This window comes from Chiloscyllium plagiosum, unplaced genomic scaffold (assembly GCF_037043375.1).
Source record: "Chiloscyllium plagiosum isolate Xiang-an unplaced genomic scaffold, Cpla_swu_hap1 HiC_scaffold_47, whole genome shotgun sequence".
NCBI lineage: Eukaryota > Metazoa > Chordata > Chondrichthyes > Orectolobiformes > Hemiscylliidae > Chiloscyllium > Chiloscyllium plagiosum.
This window is the reverse complement of record NW_028270185.1, coordinates 7314511-7334795: the sequence shown is the minus strand read 5'-3', so window position 1 is coordinate 7334795 and position 20285 is coordinate 7314511. Positions and strand designations below refer to the sequence as shown.

Here is a 20285-nt window from a genome sequence, read left to right as displayed (position 1 = left end):
AAAAATAATTATTATCTAAATAGTAAGAGATTGCAGAGCTCTAAGATGCAGAGGGATCTGGGTGTACTAGTACATGAATTTTGAGAGGTTAGTCAGCTAGGAGGTAATCAAAAGCTTATAAAAAGTTAAGTTGTACTGTATTGTGAGGGATATTGAGTACAAAGGTAGGGAGGTTAAATTTCAGATGTACAGGGCACTGGTGAGGCAGCATTGGAGTACTGTGTAGTGTACTGGGCACCTTGGCAAGCTGTAATGAGTAGTATACCACAGGTATCGGTGCTGGGATTCAATTTATAATTTAAGATTCCAAAATTGAAGGATACAGGTGAGAGGTGAGAGGGGAGAGTTGAAAGGGACCCAAGGGGCAACTTTTTCATGCAGAGGGTGGTGAATGTTTGGAGTGGGCTACCGGAGGTGGTGGTGGAGGCTGGTGAAAGGATGTACGCGCATTGGAGGCATTTCTGAGATGGTCTACCAGACAGATACCTGGAATAGGCAAGGTATTTAATAAAGAAAAGTAGGAAAGGCTAAGCTTGAATCAGCTGAAATTTTAAAAAATGAGGTGACTTAATTGAAACATGTAAAATCCTGAGGGGACTTGACTGGGTGGATGTGGAAAGACTAGAATGAGGTGCCATAGTTTAAAAATCAGGAGTTGCCTATTTAAAACAGAATGGAGTGATATTTTCTCTGAGAGTTTTGAGTCTTTGAAAAGGAGATGGAAGTGGAGGCCTTGAATAGTTTTAAAGCAGAGGTTTGGAAATGCTTGTTAAGCAAGAGGGTGAAAGGTTAACAGGTGGATGGGAATGCAGGCTAAAGGTTACAATCTGATAGGTCATGATTCTATCAAATGATAGAGCAGGCTTGAGAGGCCTATTCCTGATTTTATATGTCCGTATACTTCCAGGAATGAATTCTCGACAGTTGATGGGACTGAAGTCTGGAGAAATGATTGATAAATGTTTTTTAAACTCATTCATTCACAGATGACAGTTTGAAGAAGAAGAAACCGGGTGTGTGGGCTGAGGCCGATTTGGACATTGCATACGAGAAGAGACCGTCACAGATCCCTAGCTATGAAACCAGTAAGTCTAGTCTCTGGGCAGCAAATTGATTATTATCCTCAAACATCTTAAAAGGGCTTGTTCAGTGGTTAGCACTCATGCCTCACAGCGCCAGGGACCCAGATTCAATTCCACCCTCAGGCGACTGTCTGTGTGGAGTTTGTGCATTCTTCCCATGTCTGCGTGGGTTTCCTCCCACAGTCCAGAGATGTGCAGGTTAGGGTGGATTGCCCATGCTCAATTACCCCATAGTGTCCAGGGATGGGCAAGCTAGGTGAATTGGCCATGATAAATGTAGGGTTACAGGGATAGGGAAGAGGGATGTGGGTCAGGCTGGGATGGTTTTCAGAGGGTTGGTGTGGATTTGATGGCCTGCTTCCACATTGTAGGGAGTCTATGAAAATTACTGCTACAGCACAAGACCATTCAGCCCATCGGCACATTGCACTGTCTCTTCAATTAACCACCTTTCCTGTTCTGCCCCCAAAACCTTGCACATTTCTCCTCTTCACTTACCTATCCAATGTCCTTTTGAAGGTTACTTTTGAACCTGTCTTGACTACCATTTCAGTCAGCGCATTCCCAGATTGTTACATCTTGTTGTGATTTTTAAAAAAAGCGAATTCTGCTTCTCTCCTACCTGGTAGTCTTATTTTCAATTGATACCTAAGCATTCTAAGCTTTCCAACTCCCTCCCGAATTCTCCCTCCCAACACACATCTGCTCACTAAATCCCACCCTATGCCAACAAATCAGGATTGTCACATAACTGAAGGAGGCCATTCAGCCCTCTGTATCTGTACTGGCTCTGTCAGCATTTTAAGTTCGTGCCAAAGTCCTGTCCTTTCCCCATAACCCTACACGTGATTTTTATTAATCATCTGATGCCCTCTTGAATGCCTCAGTTGAACCTGCTTCCACCACTTTTCCAAATCTTAACTGCTCGCTTTGTGAAAAACTAAGTCTGTGCCCTCCCTTCCACCCCTCCCAGTTTTTAATTGTCTGTCTGAAACCACGTGAAATTAAAGTTGTTAAAATGGGCGTGCTTTGGGTTAGCACTGATCTTTAAGGAGTTATGCAACCAAGGCAGGTGAGTGGGGTTGGGCCACAGGTTTGAGGAGTGGCCTTTTCCTTTATCTATGGCTGTAATTTTTCTTTTCCTAACACTTCAGAGCCCCTGAAGGGCACACAGAATTCCTTGGTCAGAGGGTCTGTGGACTGCTGATGATTGGGTTGTTCTGAGGGCAGTGCAATCTAATGGTAAAAATTGCAGATGCTGGAAATCAGCAACGAAAACAGAAATTGTTGGAAAAGCTCAGCAGGTCTGGCAGCATTTGTGGAGAGAAATCACAGTTAACCTTTCAGGTCAAAAAACCTTCCTCAGAACTGATGGTAACTTGGTTTTTATGCAGAGGTTATGGAGGGGGTGAGGGGGGAGGTGGTAATGGTGATAAGGAGTACATGATTGGTGGCGATGGAGCCCAGAGAGAGACCAGTTGGGGACTATCTGTGACTAACAATGGGTTGTGTAATAGACCATGTGATAACAAGGCCTGGTGTGTTGGGTAAGGACATGGGAGAAGATGCATCAAGCCCTCACATTGTTGAACTTGATGTTGAGTCCAGAAGGCTGCAGAGTTCCCGAGTGGAGAATGATGTGCTGTTCTCCCAACTTGGGCGGCACGGTGGCACAGTGGTTAGCACTGCTGCCTCACCGTGCCAGAGACCCGGGTTCAATTCCTGCCTCAGGCGACCGACTGTATGGAGTTTGCACATTCTCCCTGTGCCTGCATGGGTTTCCTCCGGGTGCTCCGGATTCCTCCCACAGTCCAAAAATGTGCAGGTCAGGTGAATTGGCCATGCTGAATTGCCCGTAGTGTTAGGTGAAGGGGTAAATGTAGGGGAATGGGTCTGGGTGGGTTGCGCTTCGACGGGTCGGTGTGGACTTGTTGGGCCGAAGGGCCTGTTTCCACACTGTAAGTAATCTAATCTAATCTAATGAAACTTGCGCTGAGCTTCACTGGAACACTGCAGCAAGCCTGAGGCAGAGATGCTGGCCAGGGAACAACGTCTAAAATCTAATGGGTGTTTGTCTCTTGGTGTCACTGCAGAGCATGAACAGAACTGGGGCACAGCGAAGCACGAAGGGAGCTGGAGGCAAACAGACCTCGATTTGGCAGTTATCCCAAGCAAGGTGAGTCCTGACCAGTAACAGAGCGACCAGTTGCTGAAGGACAACGGGTTTGGCCTCACAAGCCTGTCTCTCAATTCAGTTACGTTGTCGGGGGAGGGATCCTCACTATTTACAGGCAATGTAAGCTTCCTATAAATTTGATGAATAGCAAAAGAATTAAAAACTGGGGTTTATTCCACATGAGAATTGATGAATTTTCAGCAATAAGTTGTAATAATGACAGTAGGGAAGAGCAGAATGTTTAATGAAAGTTGCTTCCTAATAGAGTTGGGATGTACTTGCAGAACAATGAATATCAGTGTCAGGAATATGACAGATCCTTTTGTACTGCGACCAATCTGTATTTTAACTCCAGTTACTACTCCTTGTCCCTTTGGCTCTCTTGCCCAATAAAATTCCATTCATTATAAGTCCTCAAAATTCACTTCACCATAACAGAGGTCCAGATTTCCATTGGCCCATCTTGTCTGATGCCATCCCCACGCAATGTATATTTTGTATTTCCACCACAGGACAGTTTCGTCCCTGATATATCAAACTGGTTCAACATCTCAATTACCTTCCCAAAGCTGAGCAAATACAAACCAGGATTGCGCCACCTTGTCTCACCCCTTTAATCCCATTCCGGATGGGTCAGCATAGTAGCTTTACCCTGCCTAAGGCTCACATGCCCTTCTGGAGGTGTATTGCCTGGAGCTGAGCACAGTACATTTCTTTCAATTTATTCCTGGGATCAGCATCTTGCTGGCAAGTTCTTTTTTTATTGCCCCTTGAGAAGATGGTGGTGAGTAGTGTTTTTGAACCTCTGCAATCCATATGATGTAGGGACATCCCACAATGCTATTAGGGAGGGAGGACCAGGATTTTGACCCAGCGACGCTGAAGGAACAGTAGTTTATTTCCTAGTTAAGTGGTGAGTGGCTTGGAGGGGAACTTGCAAAGGGTGGTTTTCCCATGTCTCTGCTGACCTTTTCCTTCCACGCAAATGTGGAGGTGCCGATGTTGGACTGGAGTGGACAAAGTTTAAAAATCACACAACACCAGGTTATAGTCCAACAGGCTTATTTGGAAGTGCAGACTTTTGGAGCGCTGCTCCCTCATCCGGTAGATAGTGGAGTAGGATCATAGGGCACAGCTTTTTTAGCAAAGGTCATAGTGTCATACACTGATGTGATATATTGAACAAATCTAGATAGAAACAGCAGGAGAAAGTGAGAACTGCAGATGCTGGAGATCAGTAGAGAGTGTGGTGCTGGAAAAGTACAGCTGGTCAGGCAGCATCCAAGGAGTAGAAGAATCAGCGTTTCGGGCATAAGCCCTTCATCAGCAATCTAGGCTTGTTCAATATAGTAAGAGATCAGTGTATGACACTATGATCTCTTACTATAAATTCTGTCTCTTATGATCCTGCTCCACTAGCTACCCGACGAAGGAGCAGCGCTCTGAAAGTTTGTACTTCAAAATAAACCTGTTGGACCATAACCTGGTGTTGTGATTTTTAACTTTCTAGACAGAAGCAATCATGAGTTTTGGAAGGTGCTGTCTAAGGAGATTAATGAGTTGCTGCAGCGCATCTTGTAGATAGTATATACTGCTACCACCTGAGGTTGACGGGGTGGATGTTTGTGGGTGTAGTGCCAATCAAGTGGGCTGCTTTATCCTGGATGGTGTCAAGCTTCTTGAGTGTTGTTGGGGTTATACCCATCCAGGCAAGTGGGGAGTTTTCCATCACACTCCTGACTTGTGCATTGTGGATGGGCTTTGGGAAGACAGGAGATGAGTTACTACAATATTCCCAATCTCTGGTCTGCTTTTGCTGCTGTTTTTATACAGTTTGGTTTCTAATCAGCAGGATCACCCGGGTGTTGCTAATGATGGATCCAAAGATGATAGCATTGAGTGTCTGGCCCTTGTTTGTTGAATTTGTCCCTTGTCCCTTCAGCCCAAGCCTGAATGTTGTCCAGGTCTTGCTGCACGAATGCACGGTCTGATTCGATACCTTAGGAGCTATAAATGTGATGGAACATAGAAACCAACAGGGAGCCACCGTTGAGGTGAAGTGAGCAAACCCCTGTGCAAGCGAAGACCCATTCCTCACTGTGTTAATACTGGGATAGATTAAATCCATTAGGTGCAATTATCACTGAACACTCCACCCTGTATCTGAATACTCGCTCCTGTAATTAACATGGAGTTATGGTGCTGACACCCAGTATCTGACACTTGGAGGGTGTGGTGGGCAGAGAGAGGGATAATGGGTGTGCTTCATTGTTTAAATATCCCAATGCTTGATGTTGTCCAGGATTAAACACTTGTCACGTTTTTGCTGTGCGCGTGCATCAAAGGGACCAGGTGATCAGACAGATCCAAACCTAGGCATGCAGCAATGAATTGGCTCAGTTCCCTCAAACCGTCCACCTCAATGGGATTGGAAAGAGTTGACTTGAGTGAAGGAGACCATTTAGACCAACCTATCTACACTGGTCCTTTTTGAAGGAGTTATCCAATTAATCTCATGGCCGTCTGATTTCATTTCTGCTTTTGTGAATGTCACTGGGCAAGTCTGTCATTACGTGCCCTTCCCTAGATGCTCTTGAACTCAGTAGTTGGCTCGACCTTTCCAGAGGGCAGTTGAGAGTCTGCTGCCATGGAGGAATAAGGGAGGGTGGACAAACAGGAAAGTGGAGTTGAGGCACATCAGCTAGCAGAGTAGAACAGGTTTGAGGAACAGAGCAGCCTATTCTGGAGTCTCACAAAGGTCTTGTTGTTAAGAATAGATTTCCTCACCTGAAAAGCACATTCATAAACATCCATTTACAACAATCGATTGTTTCACAGTTACTATCACTGAGACTTGCTTTCAGTTCTAGATATTTTTCATTCATGGGCTGAGGGCATTGCTGGTTAGGCAGCATTTATTACCCATCCCTAATTGCCCAGAGGACAGTTGAGAGTCAACCCCATTGCTGTGGGTCTGGAGTCACATGTAGGCCAAACCAGGTAAGGATGGCAGATTTCCTTCCCTAAAGGACATTAGTGAACCAGATAGGTTTTTCCTGGCAATTGGCAATGGATTTATAGTAGTTATTAGATTCTTAAGTCTAGATATTTATAGAATTCAAATTCCACCACCTGCAAGGGCAGCATTCAAACCCAGGTCCCCAGAATGTTATCTGGGTCTCTGAATTAACAGTCCAGTGACAATACCACTAGGCCATCAACTTCCCATTGATAAACCAAATTTAAATCTACCAGCACCTGTGGGGGGATTTGAACCTGTGTCTCTGGTGCATTAGCCTGCACCTCTGGGTTATTAATCCTTAATTCCTTAATTAACTTTATAGTCACAAACTCAAACAGTGAAAGATTTACAAGTCACCACTTGTACCAGCTTGAGCACAAGCATATCTAAAAACAACTTCTTAAGTACAAATTCTTAGGGGAAAATATTACTAATCCTGTGATGTTAATGCTACCTCCTCATTGTGATTGTTCCATCACCTTTTCGAGCAGTGGTTTCTGGGGGAGGGGTGGGCTACTCAGTTGAGGCCAAGAATCCTTTTGTCTCCCAGTAACCCTCCTGAATTCTCAGGAAACTCTTTCATTCTGAGTTTTGAAGAAAGGACCCTAAACGTTAACCCTGCTTTCTTTCTCCACAAATGCTGCCAGACCTACTGAGTTTTTCCAGCAATTTTTGTTTTTATTCCTTCATTTCCACCGGCCACCTTCTCGATTATGGTCTTACGATCAGCAGTGAGGTTCCATTGACGATCACCAGATTTGATTGAGCCCTGGGACAGGGAAGCAAGGCGATGGGTTTCAATTTCAGGAAAGGGCTTGCATTTTTACAGCGCTTTGGGATGCATTTGAAATCTGGTCATTATGGCGATGAGGGAAGCTTACAGCCGCTTACAGTTTGGTCATTGTAAGCTCCCACACCAGGGGTGCAGCGTAATTCTGGAGAAGCAGCAATTCTTTGTTGTCAGGGGCCAAAAACAAATCTGAGGACAAGGAAATGCTTTCATACAGAGACTGGAAAGGGATTGTGATGGATGAGGAGAAAGTGAATTAATTTTGTGTCTCCGTCTTCTCTCTACCCCCTAGACTGCAGGAGGAAGGAACAAGGCATTCAATTCGATTCAAATATATGCAACCTTACCCAAGGGGACTGTTCCACTCCACTGGAGACATGAGACAGCCCAGCAGCAGAGGAGACCCCCACTGCTCAGCTCCCCCCAGCACAGCCCCTGGCCCAATCTGCCATCCCCAATCGTGTCCCGGACCAATGTGCCACCACACAACCCCCGACCCTCGTCCATCAAGGAGCGCAGAAACGTCCTGCCTCTCTCAGTGCTGATCAGACCCACCATTGTCAAACAAGGCCGGGGGAGGATGACCGCTGGGGCCAGGCTCCCTCATGGCCAGATTGCTGCCCCTCCAACGATGAGATACCCACAGCTTCAGCCAGTAGCGGAAGGTGAGTCTGTGACTGTGTATCTCCGTCCAGATATTACTGAGCCACCTTTGGGGGGGGTGTGGTGGTGAATGGAGGGAGGGAGATTGGAGAGAGAATCATTTCCTTTCTAGCATCATTTACTATCTTAAAGGCACCTCAGACCACTTGAATGCCTTTGGATACCTAATACCTTTTGGTACATAATTCTCTGAAGTTTGTATGACATGTAGACAGGGTAGTAAAGGAGGCGTTTAATACGCTTGGCTTAATTGCTCAGACCTTTAAGTGAAGGAATTTAGATGTAATGTTGTGGTTGTACAGGACATTGGTGAGACCTCTTCCAGAGTACTGTGTCCAGTTCTGGTTGGTCTGTTATAGAAAGGATATTATTAAGCTGGGAGAGGCTTCAGAAGAGATTTACCAGGATGTTGTCGGGAATGAATGGTTTGAGCTATAGGGGGAGTCTGGATAGGCTGGGACTTTTTTCACTGGAACGTAGGAGGTTGAGTGGTGATCTTACAGATGTTAAAATCACGAGGGGTATAGATAAGGTGAATGGCAAGTGTCTTTTCCCTAGGGTGGGGGATTTCAAGACTAGGTGGCATATTTTGAAGGTGAGAGCAGAAAGATTTAAAATAGACATGAGGGGCAATTTTTTTCACAGGAGTTAATTTGTGGAATGAACTTCCAGAGGAAGTGGATGTGGAGACAGTTACAACAAATAAAAGACATTTGGATAAGTACATAAATAGGAAAGGTTTGGAGGGATATGGCCAAAGGTAGGCAGATGGGACTAGTTTAGTTTGGGAAATCTGGTTGGCATGGACTGGTTGGACCGAATGGTCTGTTTCCGGTTGTATGAATCAATGGCGCATTTTAATGCATAAGGTGCAGCAGCCAATTGTGTGCACAGCAAGATCCCGCTGACAGCATTGTGACAAATGGTCAGATGATTCGTATATTTATTCTCTTTTGGGTGACGCTGGTTTGGAAATCGTTATTGCCACCCAGGGAGACAAAACAGCCACAGGAACATTTGTGTTTCACTCGAGGGGTGACCACTTCCATCCCACTTCCTAAACAAAAAAAGACCCTTGGACAATGTGGCGCCGGCGCCCCCCCCCCCCACCCTCAGTCCTGACCATCGGGCGGTTCATTGCTCTCTTGGCCCTGGCACTCAGCTGAAGTGTCTCTGGTGGCACTCGAACCCACAGACTTGTACCGCGGCAGCTTAATGTGTTTCATGCCTCGCCCTACTCGTACAGTGTGCTTCACATCCTCTCAGTGACTCCAAATGGCTTCAGATCCATGAAATAAGATTGAAGTGATAGCCTCTGCTGATGTGAGAGAGAACACAGAGCCATTGTGTGCACAATATTCGCTAGCCGATTCACCAGTTAGTCTGTGTTTGAGGTTAGTCGAGAGGTTGGAATGTTAGCCAGTGTTCTGAGCGACTGCCCTGCCTCACCTGTGAACTCTTCTGAGTTAAAACAAATGCAAAATGCTGCGGATGCTGGCAGACTGAAATAAAATGAGTGTGTGGGATGAACTTGGCAGCTCTGTAGAGAAACAGAATTAATGTTTCAAGTCTGATATGACTTCTCTTTGCAGCTATATCCATGAATTTGCTGTGTTCATAGAATAGAATCAGACAATCCTTGGTGCAACAAGAGGCCATTTGGCCCATTGAGTTTGCACCAACCTTCCAAAGTGTATCCCACCCTATCCCCGTAATCCTGCATTTCCCATGGCCAATTCAAGTAACCTACAAATCCCTGGACTCTACGGGCAATTTAGCACAACCAATCCACCTAACCTACACATCTGTGGACTGTGGGAGGAAACCGGAGCACACAGAGGAAACCCATGCAGACACAGGGAGAATGTGCAAACTCTAGACAGTCACCCGAGGTGGGAATCGAACCCAGGTCCCTGGCACTGTGAGGCAGCAGTGCTAACCACTGAGCCACCATAGACGGATGTGGATGATGGAGAAAAGTCGGGGGAATGTTCTGAGGAGTGGAGACTGGAATTAGTCAGTGTTATGTTTTGATGGCTTGTAGTTAATTGTGTTTTTGTGTTCTCTTTCTGCCTCTCTTTTTGTCACAGTTGGCAGGAAGGTGCCCGATTTCTCAGCTCTGCCCTTGGATGCCATGCACTCCCACCTTCCTCTGGCAGAGATGGGCGAGGTAGAGACAGAGATCGCCAACATCCTGCAGCCTGGAGACTCTCCTGATCCGGAGAGTATTCCCCGGCCACTGTCCCCCACACGCCTACAGCCGGTCTCCCTGCCAGACTCTGAGGCTATCCAGGACATGGAGGAGCTGATGCGTATCCGAGCTGCCATTCCGCGCCCCCTGAAGAGGCGGACATCCATCGAACAGCCAGTGCAGCAGCTGGTCCCCATGCAGAAGCAAGCGCGCCTGTACCAGCAGCTCACCAAGCTCTTCGCTCGCAGCGGGGCCAGCCAGCGAAAGCATCAGGAACCTGCCGAAGGCAGTGCCTTACCCAGCTCGCCACAGACCTCACCCACTTCGGACACTCACCCCTCCCCAAATCTCCCCACCCCGATACTGGAATTTCCATCATCGCCCTCCACATTACCCGTAAGTTCAGCTGCTGACTCCGTGCTCCTACCTCCTCTGTGCATCTTGCTCTGTCTATCTCTCACGTGCGCTCTCTCCTGTCTCCCCTGGTCCTACTGGTTGTGACGCAGTTCCATATGAAGTGGTTTTACCAGGTCCAGTCCAATATCAGTTGGGTGCACCCTTGATTCAGTGCCAAGTTGGCAGACTCTGGCAGGCTGTTGGGTTAGAAGTGGAGTCTCAATGGACTGAATGGCCCACTTCTTTTATTCCTTCTGACCTTGACTATCACCCTGCTGTAGCAGATTGTGACAAAGGCATAATGCTGGGTGGGAAACTTTAGTCTGTTTAACCCAGTGCTGTCCCTCTCCTGGGAGTATTTAATGGGGACAGTGTAGAAGGAGCTTTACTCTGTATCTGACCCTGTCCTGCGAGTGTTTGATGAGGGACAGTGTAGATCGAGGGAGCTTTACTCTGTGTCTAACCCGGTGCTGTCCCTGTCCTGCAAGTGTTTGATGGGGACAGTGTAGAGGTTTCTATTTAGTTTGAGTTTAAAAGAGTCGAGAGATCTTTAGTCTATTGAACCCCATGCTATACCTGTCCTATGGTTTTCGATGGAAAATGCAATCAGATCTATGAAGGATTCCAGTCCCTAGTCTGGTCTGTAACAGTCTGAACTGTCTCCCTCTCTGGGACTATGATTAGGCGCCTAAAGCAAAGTAACATGACATGATGAAACTTGTGCTGATTTGCTTTTACCCTGTGAGCGTTCCAGTGGCGCAAGGAGAGGCTGAGCTGATTTTGTTTCTCTCTCTGGATTTTTTTCTAGGTGAAGCGTTCAATTCTAAAGCAGGGAGACAGCTCTGAACCGAGTACAAAGATGAGAGCACGGCTGAATCCTTTAGTGGTGTTGCTGGACGCTGCATTACTCGGGGAGCTGGAGGTGGTGAAGCGAGTGGTGTTCGAGGTGAATTGACATTCATTGTTCCTCCACCTTAGAATTTTGACTAAGCCCTTGTCCCTCCCTGGAGGTACTTACTCACCAGTAACTATTGGACCAGGAATGTGCCAATTGATCAAATATTCCAGATAATCAAGAGGTTACACCTAATCAGTGTAAAAACCCTCAGTAATAGAAACGTAATGTGGGGGTACACACATTACTGGTATACCTTATATACAGCATAAGTGACTTAAATAATAATGCGACTTTGCCTTAAATAAAACTCAGTGGTACAGAATCTTCTCACCTGTATCCTCAACCGTCTACTCAGATATCACGATAGATTTTAGACTTTGTCACGTGTACTCAAGTACAGGAGTACGGTGAAAACTGTATAATGTCACCACACATGATGCCATCTTGGGTACCTAAGTACAACAAAAGCTTAGGTTAAAAAATAGAGGAACGTGTTAAAATGTTAAGCATTACTTCATAGAATAGAAAGGTAAAGAAATAGATGATTACTATGAAAGACTTCAAGGTTAATTAACTTTGCAGTACTGAGGTATATGAGCTTTGCTAGTTTATCAAGAGTTTGTAAGGTTCCCGTTAAAACATAGTTTGCTGTATATTTTTTGGTAAGAGGTCTGCAGCAGCAATCAGTTCATTGACTGTCTGTCTGATAGAACACCACTGACCCCTTCTGGTGCTTGGGCAGACTGCAGCCTTTGAGGGAGTTTTCCCAAGGGCTCCACAAGCGCGCTCTGCAGCAGGGAAAGCTCAGAGTTTACTTGGGTCCAGTTTTCAGAACTGGCTCCTCCTGAAGAAACCTAACTAAATCTGCAGTGGTGAGATTATAGACCAGTTTCAGAATACTGCGTGCAGTTCTGGTCTTCCTGCTGTAGGAAAGCTGTTGTGAAACTTACGGGCTCAGAAAAGATTTAAGGTTGTCTGAGCGGTTGGAGGGTTTGAGCCACAGGGAGAGGCTGAATAGGCTGGGACTGTTTTGCCTGGAGCATTGTAGGCTGAGGGATGACCTTATAGAGATTTATAAAATCATGACGGGCATGGATAGGCTGAATAGCCAAGGTCTTTTTCCCAGTTTAGGGGAGTCGAAAACTAGAGGGCACAGTGAGAGGGGAAGATATAAAAGGAACCAAAGGGGCAGCTTTTCACGCAGAGGGTGGTACATGTATGGAATGAGCTGCTGGAGGAAGTGGTAGAGGCTGGTACAAATACAACATTTAAAAGGCATCTGAATGGGTACGTGAATAGGAAGGGTTTAGAGGGAATATGGGCCAAATGATGACAAATGGCACTAGATTAATTTCGGATATGTGGTCGGCATGGGCGAGTCGGCCGGACCGAATGGTCTGTTTCTGTGCTGTACATCTCTAGAACTCTTAAGTTTCTGGGTGTATTGGGGGTAGAGGTGGCCTGAGGTTTGGGTTAGAAACTGCTCGTGTCCCCTGCCTCCTCCCACTCAGTGACCTGACACACCGCTCTCTTCTCTTTCAGATGGATGACCCGAGCCAGTCCAATGACGAGGGCATCACTGGGCTCCACAATGCAGTGTGTGGTGGCCATTATGACATCGTCGAGTTTCTGGTCAACTTTGGAGTCAACATCAACGCAGCCGATGGCTACGGATGGTTAGTCTCCACCCTGCCCAAAAAAAAGGCTTCTGCGTCCATTCAGCTGCGCTCCCTGTTTGGGTCAGCTGGTGAATGAATTCTCCAGCACAGACCTGCGTTTATGTAGCACCTTCAGTGCAGTAAAACATCAGGAGGCATTTCACAGGAGATTTTATGATGGAGTTCCGTTAGGAGACGTTGGGATTGGTGTCCCGCTGTTCAGTGGAAGAGGGAAGTTTTCCAAAAGGAAAAAGGAGCCTTAAAGGAAGAAAGAGGAGGAGAGGTTTAGGGAGGTAATTCCAGAGCTCGGAGTCCAGAGAGCAGAAGGCACAGCCCAAAATGGTGGAGGGTTAAAAATCAGTGATGTACACGTGATCGCAGCCAGAGGTGTACACAACGTTCCTGAGATTGGTCCTTCGTTTGTAGCAAATTAGTTACTCTCTATCAGAGTTTGATTGGTCTTGTGATGGAGAGAGTGGGGAACCAGACAGGGGTTCTGTTCCTTATCAAACTGGTGACAAACTGTGTGTGTGTGTGTTAGGGACCTTGCCTAGGTATAGTGCCTCCTACAGTATTAATAGCTAGTCAAAGCACTCTCAAAGAGCAGTGTGCTTCAGCAGCAGCTGATGCCTTCAGAAAGGGAGAGGATTGCCCTGATGAGAGAGGATTAGGATCATGGAGGTTTTGGTGGTTACCTGATGGGTCATTCTCTCTGCTTAGGACTCCCCTGCACTGTGCGGCGTCCTGTAATGACTTGGCAATCTGCACTTTCCTGGTGAAAAAGGGAGCAGCCATCTTCTCAACAACTCTGAGTGATGGAGAGACGGCCGCAGAGAAATGTGACCGGTACTTGGATGGTTACGAGGAATGTGCACGATTTCTGTTCAGTGAGTACGGTTTCAGCCACATTTTCAGCCATTTCATATCTATCTTCCTCCTGCTGTCTCCCTCACTTTCTCTTCCCCCCCCCCCCCCCCCCTACATCTGTGGTTCTCCCTCTGCCTTCTATTCACCCTCCCATTTTATTTTCCCCTCGAAGGTGCTGAGCAGCAAGCTGGGATGATGAACAGTGCTGTGGTGTATGCGCTATGGGATTATGAGGCTGAGAACAACGACGAGCTCTCCTTCCATGAAGGCGAGACCATTACCATCCTGCAGCGAGGGGACAAAGAGGAGAAGAACTGGTGGTGGGCATCGCTTTATGGCCGAGAGGGTTACGTCCCCTACAACCTCCTTGGGGTAAGTGCTTCTGCTCTCTTGCTCGCATCCCCTTCTCTTCCCTTTGTGTGAGGATCCTGTGCTATTCCTCATGTGAGGTTAGGCAGGGATGATTAGCCAACAATTCACCTCTGTGAGACATCATGGATTGAGCCAGTCAAATTGCCAATGCCTGCATTTTTCACCAGATGGCACCAGAAAGCCATATGGCTCATCAGTTGCTGGAACTGAGACTTTCTCTTCAGTTAAGAAGGCAGTGTCTGCATTGTTACATATTTGGGTCCTGGTAAAGTTCCCATTTAGTGGTTGCAAGGGAGTAGCCTACTCACCCCTCAAGTTTGAAGGTTTGAGGTTTAAATCCCTGCTTGTGCATGGTTGTTGCAATGCGGTACTGAGGAGGTACTGCACACAGACAGACAGGCTCTGCTCCCCTCGGTTGGATTCTAAAATCACAGAGCCACCATTTTTGCCCCTCAAATCCATCCCCAATTTAAAAATACACAAGCAAAAACTACAGGTGCTGAAAACCCTGAATAAAAGCAGTTAAGTTTCAGATCTTAATTACTTCATGAAATGTGAACCTTGCTGACTTGGCCCACATCTTGTACAAGGTATTGGATATGTAAGGGTTGATCAATGAGCAAGACCAAAACTCTGGCAGTCTGATCTATAACAGTCTCTGGGTGAAGCATCAGGAGACCAAAGTGTATCGTAACAATCTCTTAGTGAGTTATGGAGCCAAATAGAATGGAAATGGACCCATTCAGTCCATGCCAAACATAGTGATGAAATAAACTACTCCCACCTGCCTGCTCCTGACCCATATCCCTCCAAGCATTTCTTATTTATGTACTTATTGAAATGTCTTTTAAATGTTGTAATTGTATCCGCATCCACCACTTCCTCTGGAAGTTCATTCCACACACAAACCACTCTGTAAAAGAATATTTGCCCCTCATGTCTTTTTATAAATCTCTCTCCTCTCACCGTAAAAATGTGTCCCCTTGAAATCCCCCATCCTAGGGGAAAAGACATCTACCATTAACCCTATCTATACCCCTCATTATCTCATAAACTTCTATAAGGTTGCCTCTCAACCTCCTCCGCAGTTAGCCTGCCTGAGAGTTAATGTGACCTGAGTCTAGTTACTGAGGTACAATAGATTATATCTTGAAAGGAGTCTCTTTTGAGATTTGTCTGTGGTCCATCCTCCAGTCACCCTCTGTTCAATCACCCTATGATCTTTGTATGTACTGAATGCAAAACAGAACTTTTCACTGTATTTGGGTACATGTGACAATAATAAATCAAATCAAATCCACCATAGATTAGAGAATAGCTCCTTAGAATAGCATTGGAAAATATTTTACTGAAGGTACCCAGCTATCGTGTCAACTATTTTAACACATTTTGGTATGTATTTATCTCCAATGGGGCATTTAACCTGATGTTCCAGTGCTGTTATTTCCTTGATCATAAACTGGATGCAGATAACAGGACATTGAAAGGTATGACAGGTACTTATTACAATTAACTATTAAGCACAAATGATAGAACATAGAACAGTACAGCACAGAACAGGCCCTTCAGCCCACGATGTTGTGCTGACCACTGATCCTCATGTATGTACCCTCACATTTCTGTGACCATATGCATGTCCAGTCGTCTCTTAAATGTCCCCAATAACCTTGCTTCCACAACTGCTGCAGCAACACATTCCATGCTCTCACAACTTTCTGTGCAAAGAACCCACCTCTGACATCCCCTCTATACTTTCCTCCAACTGGCTTAAAACTATGACCCCTCGTGTTAGTCATTTCTGCCCTGGGAAACAGTCTCTGGCTATCGACTCTATCTATGCCTCTCATTATCTTGTATACCTCAAATAGGTCCCCTCTCCTCCTCCTTTTCTCCAATGAAAAAGGTCCGAGCTCAGTCAACCTCTCTTCGTAAGATAAGCCCTCCAGTCCAGGCAGCATCCTGGTAAACCTCCTCTGAACCCTCTCCAAAGCATCCACATCTTTTCTATAATAGGGCGACCAGAACTGGACGCAGTATTCCAAGTGCGGTCTAACCAAAGTTTTATAGAGCTGCAACAAGATCTCTCAACTCTTAAACTCAATCCCCCTGTTAATGAAAGCCAAAACACCATATGCTTTCTAAACAACCCTGTCCACTTGGGTGGCCATTTTAAGGGATCTATGTACCTGCACACCAAGATCCCTCTGTTCCTCCACACTGCCAAGAATCCTATCCTTAATCCTGTACTCAGCTTTCAAATTCGACCTTCCAAAATGCATCACCTCACATTTATCCAGTTTGAACTCCATCTGCCACCTCTCATCCCATCTCTGCATCCTGTCAATGTCCCGCTGCAGCCTACAACAGCCCTCTATACTGTCAATGACACCTCCAACCTGTGTCATCTGCAAACTTGCTGACCCATCCTTCAATCCCCTCATCCAAGTCATTAATAAAAATTACAAACAGTGGAGACCCAAGGACAGAGCCCTGTGGAACACCACTCACCACAGACTTCCAGGCAAAATATTTTCCTTCTACTACCACTCGCTGTCTTCTGTTGGCCAGCCAATTCTGTATCCAGACAGCTAAGTTCCTCTGTATCCCATTCCTCTGACCTTCTGAATGAGCCTACCATGGGGAACCTTATGAGGTGCCTTGCTGAAGTCCATATACACCACATCCACAGCTCGACCTTCATCAACCTTTCTAGTCACATCCTCAAAGAACTCGATAAGGTTTATGAGGCATGACCTGCCCCTCTCAAAGCCGTGTTGACTGCATTTAATCAAGCCATGCACTTCCAGATGGTCATAAATCCTATCCCTCAGAATCCTTTCTAACACCTTGCAGACAACAGACGTGAGACTTACTGGTCTGTAATTGCCGGGGATTTCCCTATTTCCTTTCTTGAAGAGAGGAATTACATTTGCTTCTCTCCAGTCCTCAGGTACGACTCCAGTGGAGAGCGAGGATGCAAAGATCTTCGCAAGTGGCGAAGCGATTGCATTTCTCGTTTCCCAAAGCAGCCGAGGACAAATCTGGTCCAGGCCTGGTGACTTGTCAATCTTAATGTTTGACAAAAGTTTCAGCACATCAGCTTCCTCTATCTCTATCCATTCCAGCATGCACACCTGCTCTTCAAAGGTTTCATTCACTACAAAGTTCGTTTCTTTCGTAAAGACAGAAGCAAAAAACTCATTTAGGACTTCCCCTACCACCTCAGACTCCCCACACAAATTCCCTATGCTATCCCTGATCGGGCCTACTCTTTCTTTGACCGTTCTCTTATTCCTCACATAAGTGTAAAATGCCTTTGTGTTCTCCCTAATCCGTTCTGCCAAGCCTTTCTCGTGCCCCCCTCCTGGCTCTCCTCAGACCATTTTTGAGCTCTTTCCTCGCCTACCTGTAATCCTCTAGAGCTGAGCTTGACCCTAGCTTCCTCCACCTTATGTAAGCTACCTTTTTCCTTTTGACGAGAAGCTCCACCGCTCTCGTCATCCAAGGTTCCTTTATCTTACCACTTCTTGCCTGTCTCAGGACATATTTATTCATCACTTGCAACAACTGTTCCTTAAACAGTCTCCACATGTCTATAGTGCCTTTACCATGGAACAATTGCTCCCAATCCATGCTTCCTAACTCATGTCTAATTGCATCATAGTTTCCTCTTCCCCAACTAAATATCCTCCCATTTTGTCTAATCCTCTCCTTCTCCATAGCTATGTAGAATGTGAGGCAGTTGTGGTCACTATCTCAAATGCTCTCCCACCACAAGATCTGATATCTGCCCCAGCTCGTTTCTGAGCACCAAGTCTAGAATGGCCTCTCCCCTCGTCGGTCTGTCAACGTACTAAGTTAGGAAACCCTCCTGAACACACCTTACAAAAACAGCTCCTTCATTCTTCAGGTACATTCTTCAGAGACACAAGTGTCAGGACTAATGCTATAAGGTCGGAAATGAGTGTGATTTGAATAGTGTCATGTTTCGAGTGACCCTGGAGTAAGATGGAGTCTGAGGCCTTTATGCCCTTGGTCACGTGCTAGGGCACAGTGCTGACACCATGAACATGTCTCTTCATGTGACTGGGAGATGTAGCACACAAATTGCCTCTCCCTAACTACCCTGGAGGGTAGTGTTGACCAATTTCATATACACTGGGTGGGTCAGTGGGGGTATTGAGTACAGCCCGTGTGCTGTTAGGAAGAATACTCTGTTGCTCCGGTAAATCTATGGGAAGAGAGAGAGAGAGAAATGATTTAATACAGAATGTTTCACTGGAACAGATTCTTGGAAGGCTGTTTTGGGGGATCTTGCTATGCATGTCCCACCAGTCTTGTCACCTGCACCACAACAGCGATGTCTTTGGCTGCATGGCACTTTCATAGAATCCCTACGGTATGGAAACAGGCCATTCGGCCCATCAAGTCCCACCAACCCTTTGAACAGCATTCCACCCAGAACTATCCCCATGCCCTATCCCTGTAACCCTGCATTCCCTGTGGCTAAGCCACTTAGCTTATACATCCCTGGACACTATGGGGCAATTTCTCATGGCCGATCCACCTATCATGCACATCTTTGAACTGTGGGAGGAAACATATGCAGACACAAGGAGAATGTGCAAACTACAAATAGACCAGCGCCTGAGAGTGGAATCGAACCCGGGTCCTTGGTGCTGTGAGGCAATAGTGCTAACCACTGAGCTACCCATGGGATGTCCTGAGATTGTGAAAGGCGCTATATAGATACTTGTCCTTTCTAACGGACCCTGTTTGTTTTCCAGTTGTTTCCTAGAGTGAGGCCAGCAGTGTAGGAGGGGGATCGCGTCCTCTCCGTGGACAGACTGCACCAGTTCCGTCTGACGGCAGTGGGAACGCCGGGTGCTGCAGCTTGGACAGTCAGCCAATGCTGGGTGACCTGCTGGTCCGGAATTCCGAGTGGGAACGCTACCGAACGACAAGATTTCCATTCTTCAGACTGTCAGCTGCCATCCTGCACATTTGTAGAGTCGTGGGAGCATGGAAAAGAGGCCGTTCAGCCCATTGAGTTCCATGACATACCCAACTGGCAGTGCAATAACTGAGCCCCATTCGCATGCCATACTGCAACATGGTGGCAGTGCCACAACTCCTAGTTTGGTTATTGATCACAATGTAACAAACCTTTTGAGATCAAAGGATTCCAATTTAACTCCTCATCTCATCCTGCAATTCTTGGCTGAATGACAGCCCCTTTCGGAGGAAGGTGGTTACTCTCATTATCCATCCACGTTTCCATCGAGACAGCCTGTGACACACAATGATGAACTTTTCAAGGACGTTGCGTTTGTAAATGAGCTGGATGTAATCGAAATTAAATCCTTATTCCATTCCCACTGGGGACAAGCTCTTTTTTTTTATTCATTTGTATTTTCCTCCCTTTCTCTTCCACTGACCGGATCGCACAGCTAGTGGTCAGGGACAGTGCTTGTTGGAGTGTTTTTGACTGTTTTAATGCTTTATACAGATATTAAAATGTTCACAGAGCTGCAGTAATTTCATTTGATTTGTGTTTGGTTTCAATCCCATGGAGACAGAGAAATAGAGCCGAGCAGAGAGAATTGTCAACCAAGAAATTACCCGTAATTTGGGTCTTTAGATGAGAGACACCATTGATTAGGACTTTTGTATGGGAAGGCACAGAAGCTGTATCTCCATCATCCTGACCTCCCAAAACCCCCCAGCCAACGATTCATTCTCATGTGGAAAGATAGCTTGGTTCTAATGATACTGGACTGGTAATCCAGGCTAATGCTTAGGATCTGTGGGTTCAAATCCTGCCATGGCTGGATTTGATTAAGAAATTTGGATTTGATTAAGAAATCTGGTATGTAAGGTTGGCTTCACTATTGAGACTATGAAGCGATGATCGATTCATTTAAGAACCTGTCTGGTTCATTAATATAGCCTTTAGGGAAGATAATCTAACCTGGTCCCGCCTCTGTGACTCCAGATCCACAGCTATATGCTTTTACTCTTTACTGTTTTCTGGCACAAGCAAACACTCCGTTCAATGGGCAATTAGGGATGGATAACAAATGCTGGCCTTGACCACGATGCCCACATTTTGAAAAATATCTAAAAGTCATGCATTTTAACTGCAGGTACATGATTTAAGCTCCAGTCCT

At 46.1% G+C, this 20285-nt stretch overlaps 1 protein-coding gene across 1 annotated transcript in view; it reads left to right on the top strand.

Moving 5' to 3' along the window:
- ppp1r13l (protein phosphatase 1, regulatory subunit 13 like) overlaps window positions 1-19649 on the top strand; it is a 29201-nt gene extending 9552 nt beyond the window's left edge. Inside the window, exons 5-13 of the mRNA XM_043680839.2 lie at window positions 987-1085; window positions 3176-3258; window positions 7363-7735; window positions 9824-10320; window positions 11129-11266; window positions 12761-12894; window positions 13597-13763; window positions 13916-14115; window positions 18903-19649. Of these exons, the coding sequence (XP_043536774.2) occupies window positions 987-1085; window positions 3176-3258; window positions 7363-7735; window positions 9824-10320; window positions 11129-11266; window positions 12761-12894; window positions 13597-13763; window positions 13916-14115; window positions 18903-18932 (1721 nt within the window). The 3' untranslated portion in view covers window positions 18933-19649. The remainder of the gene's footprint in view (window positions 1-986; window positions 1086-3175; window positions 3259-7362; window positions 7736-9823; window positions 10321-11128; window positions 11267-12760; window positions 12895-13596; window positions 13764-13915; window positions 14116-18902) is intronic.
- The last annotated feature ends 636 nt before the right edge of the window (window positions 19650-20285 follow it).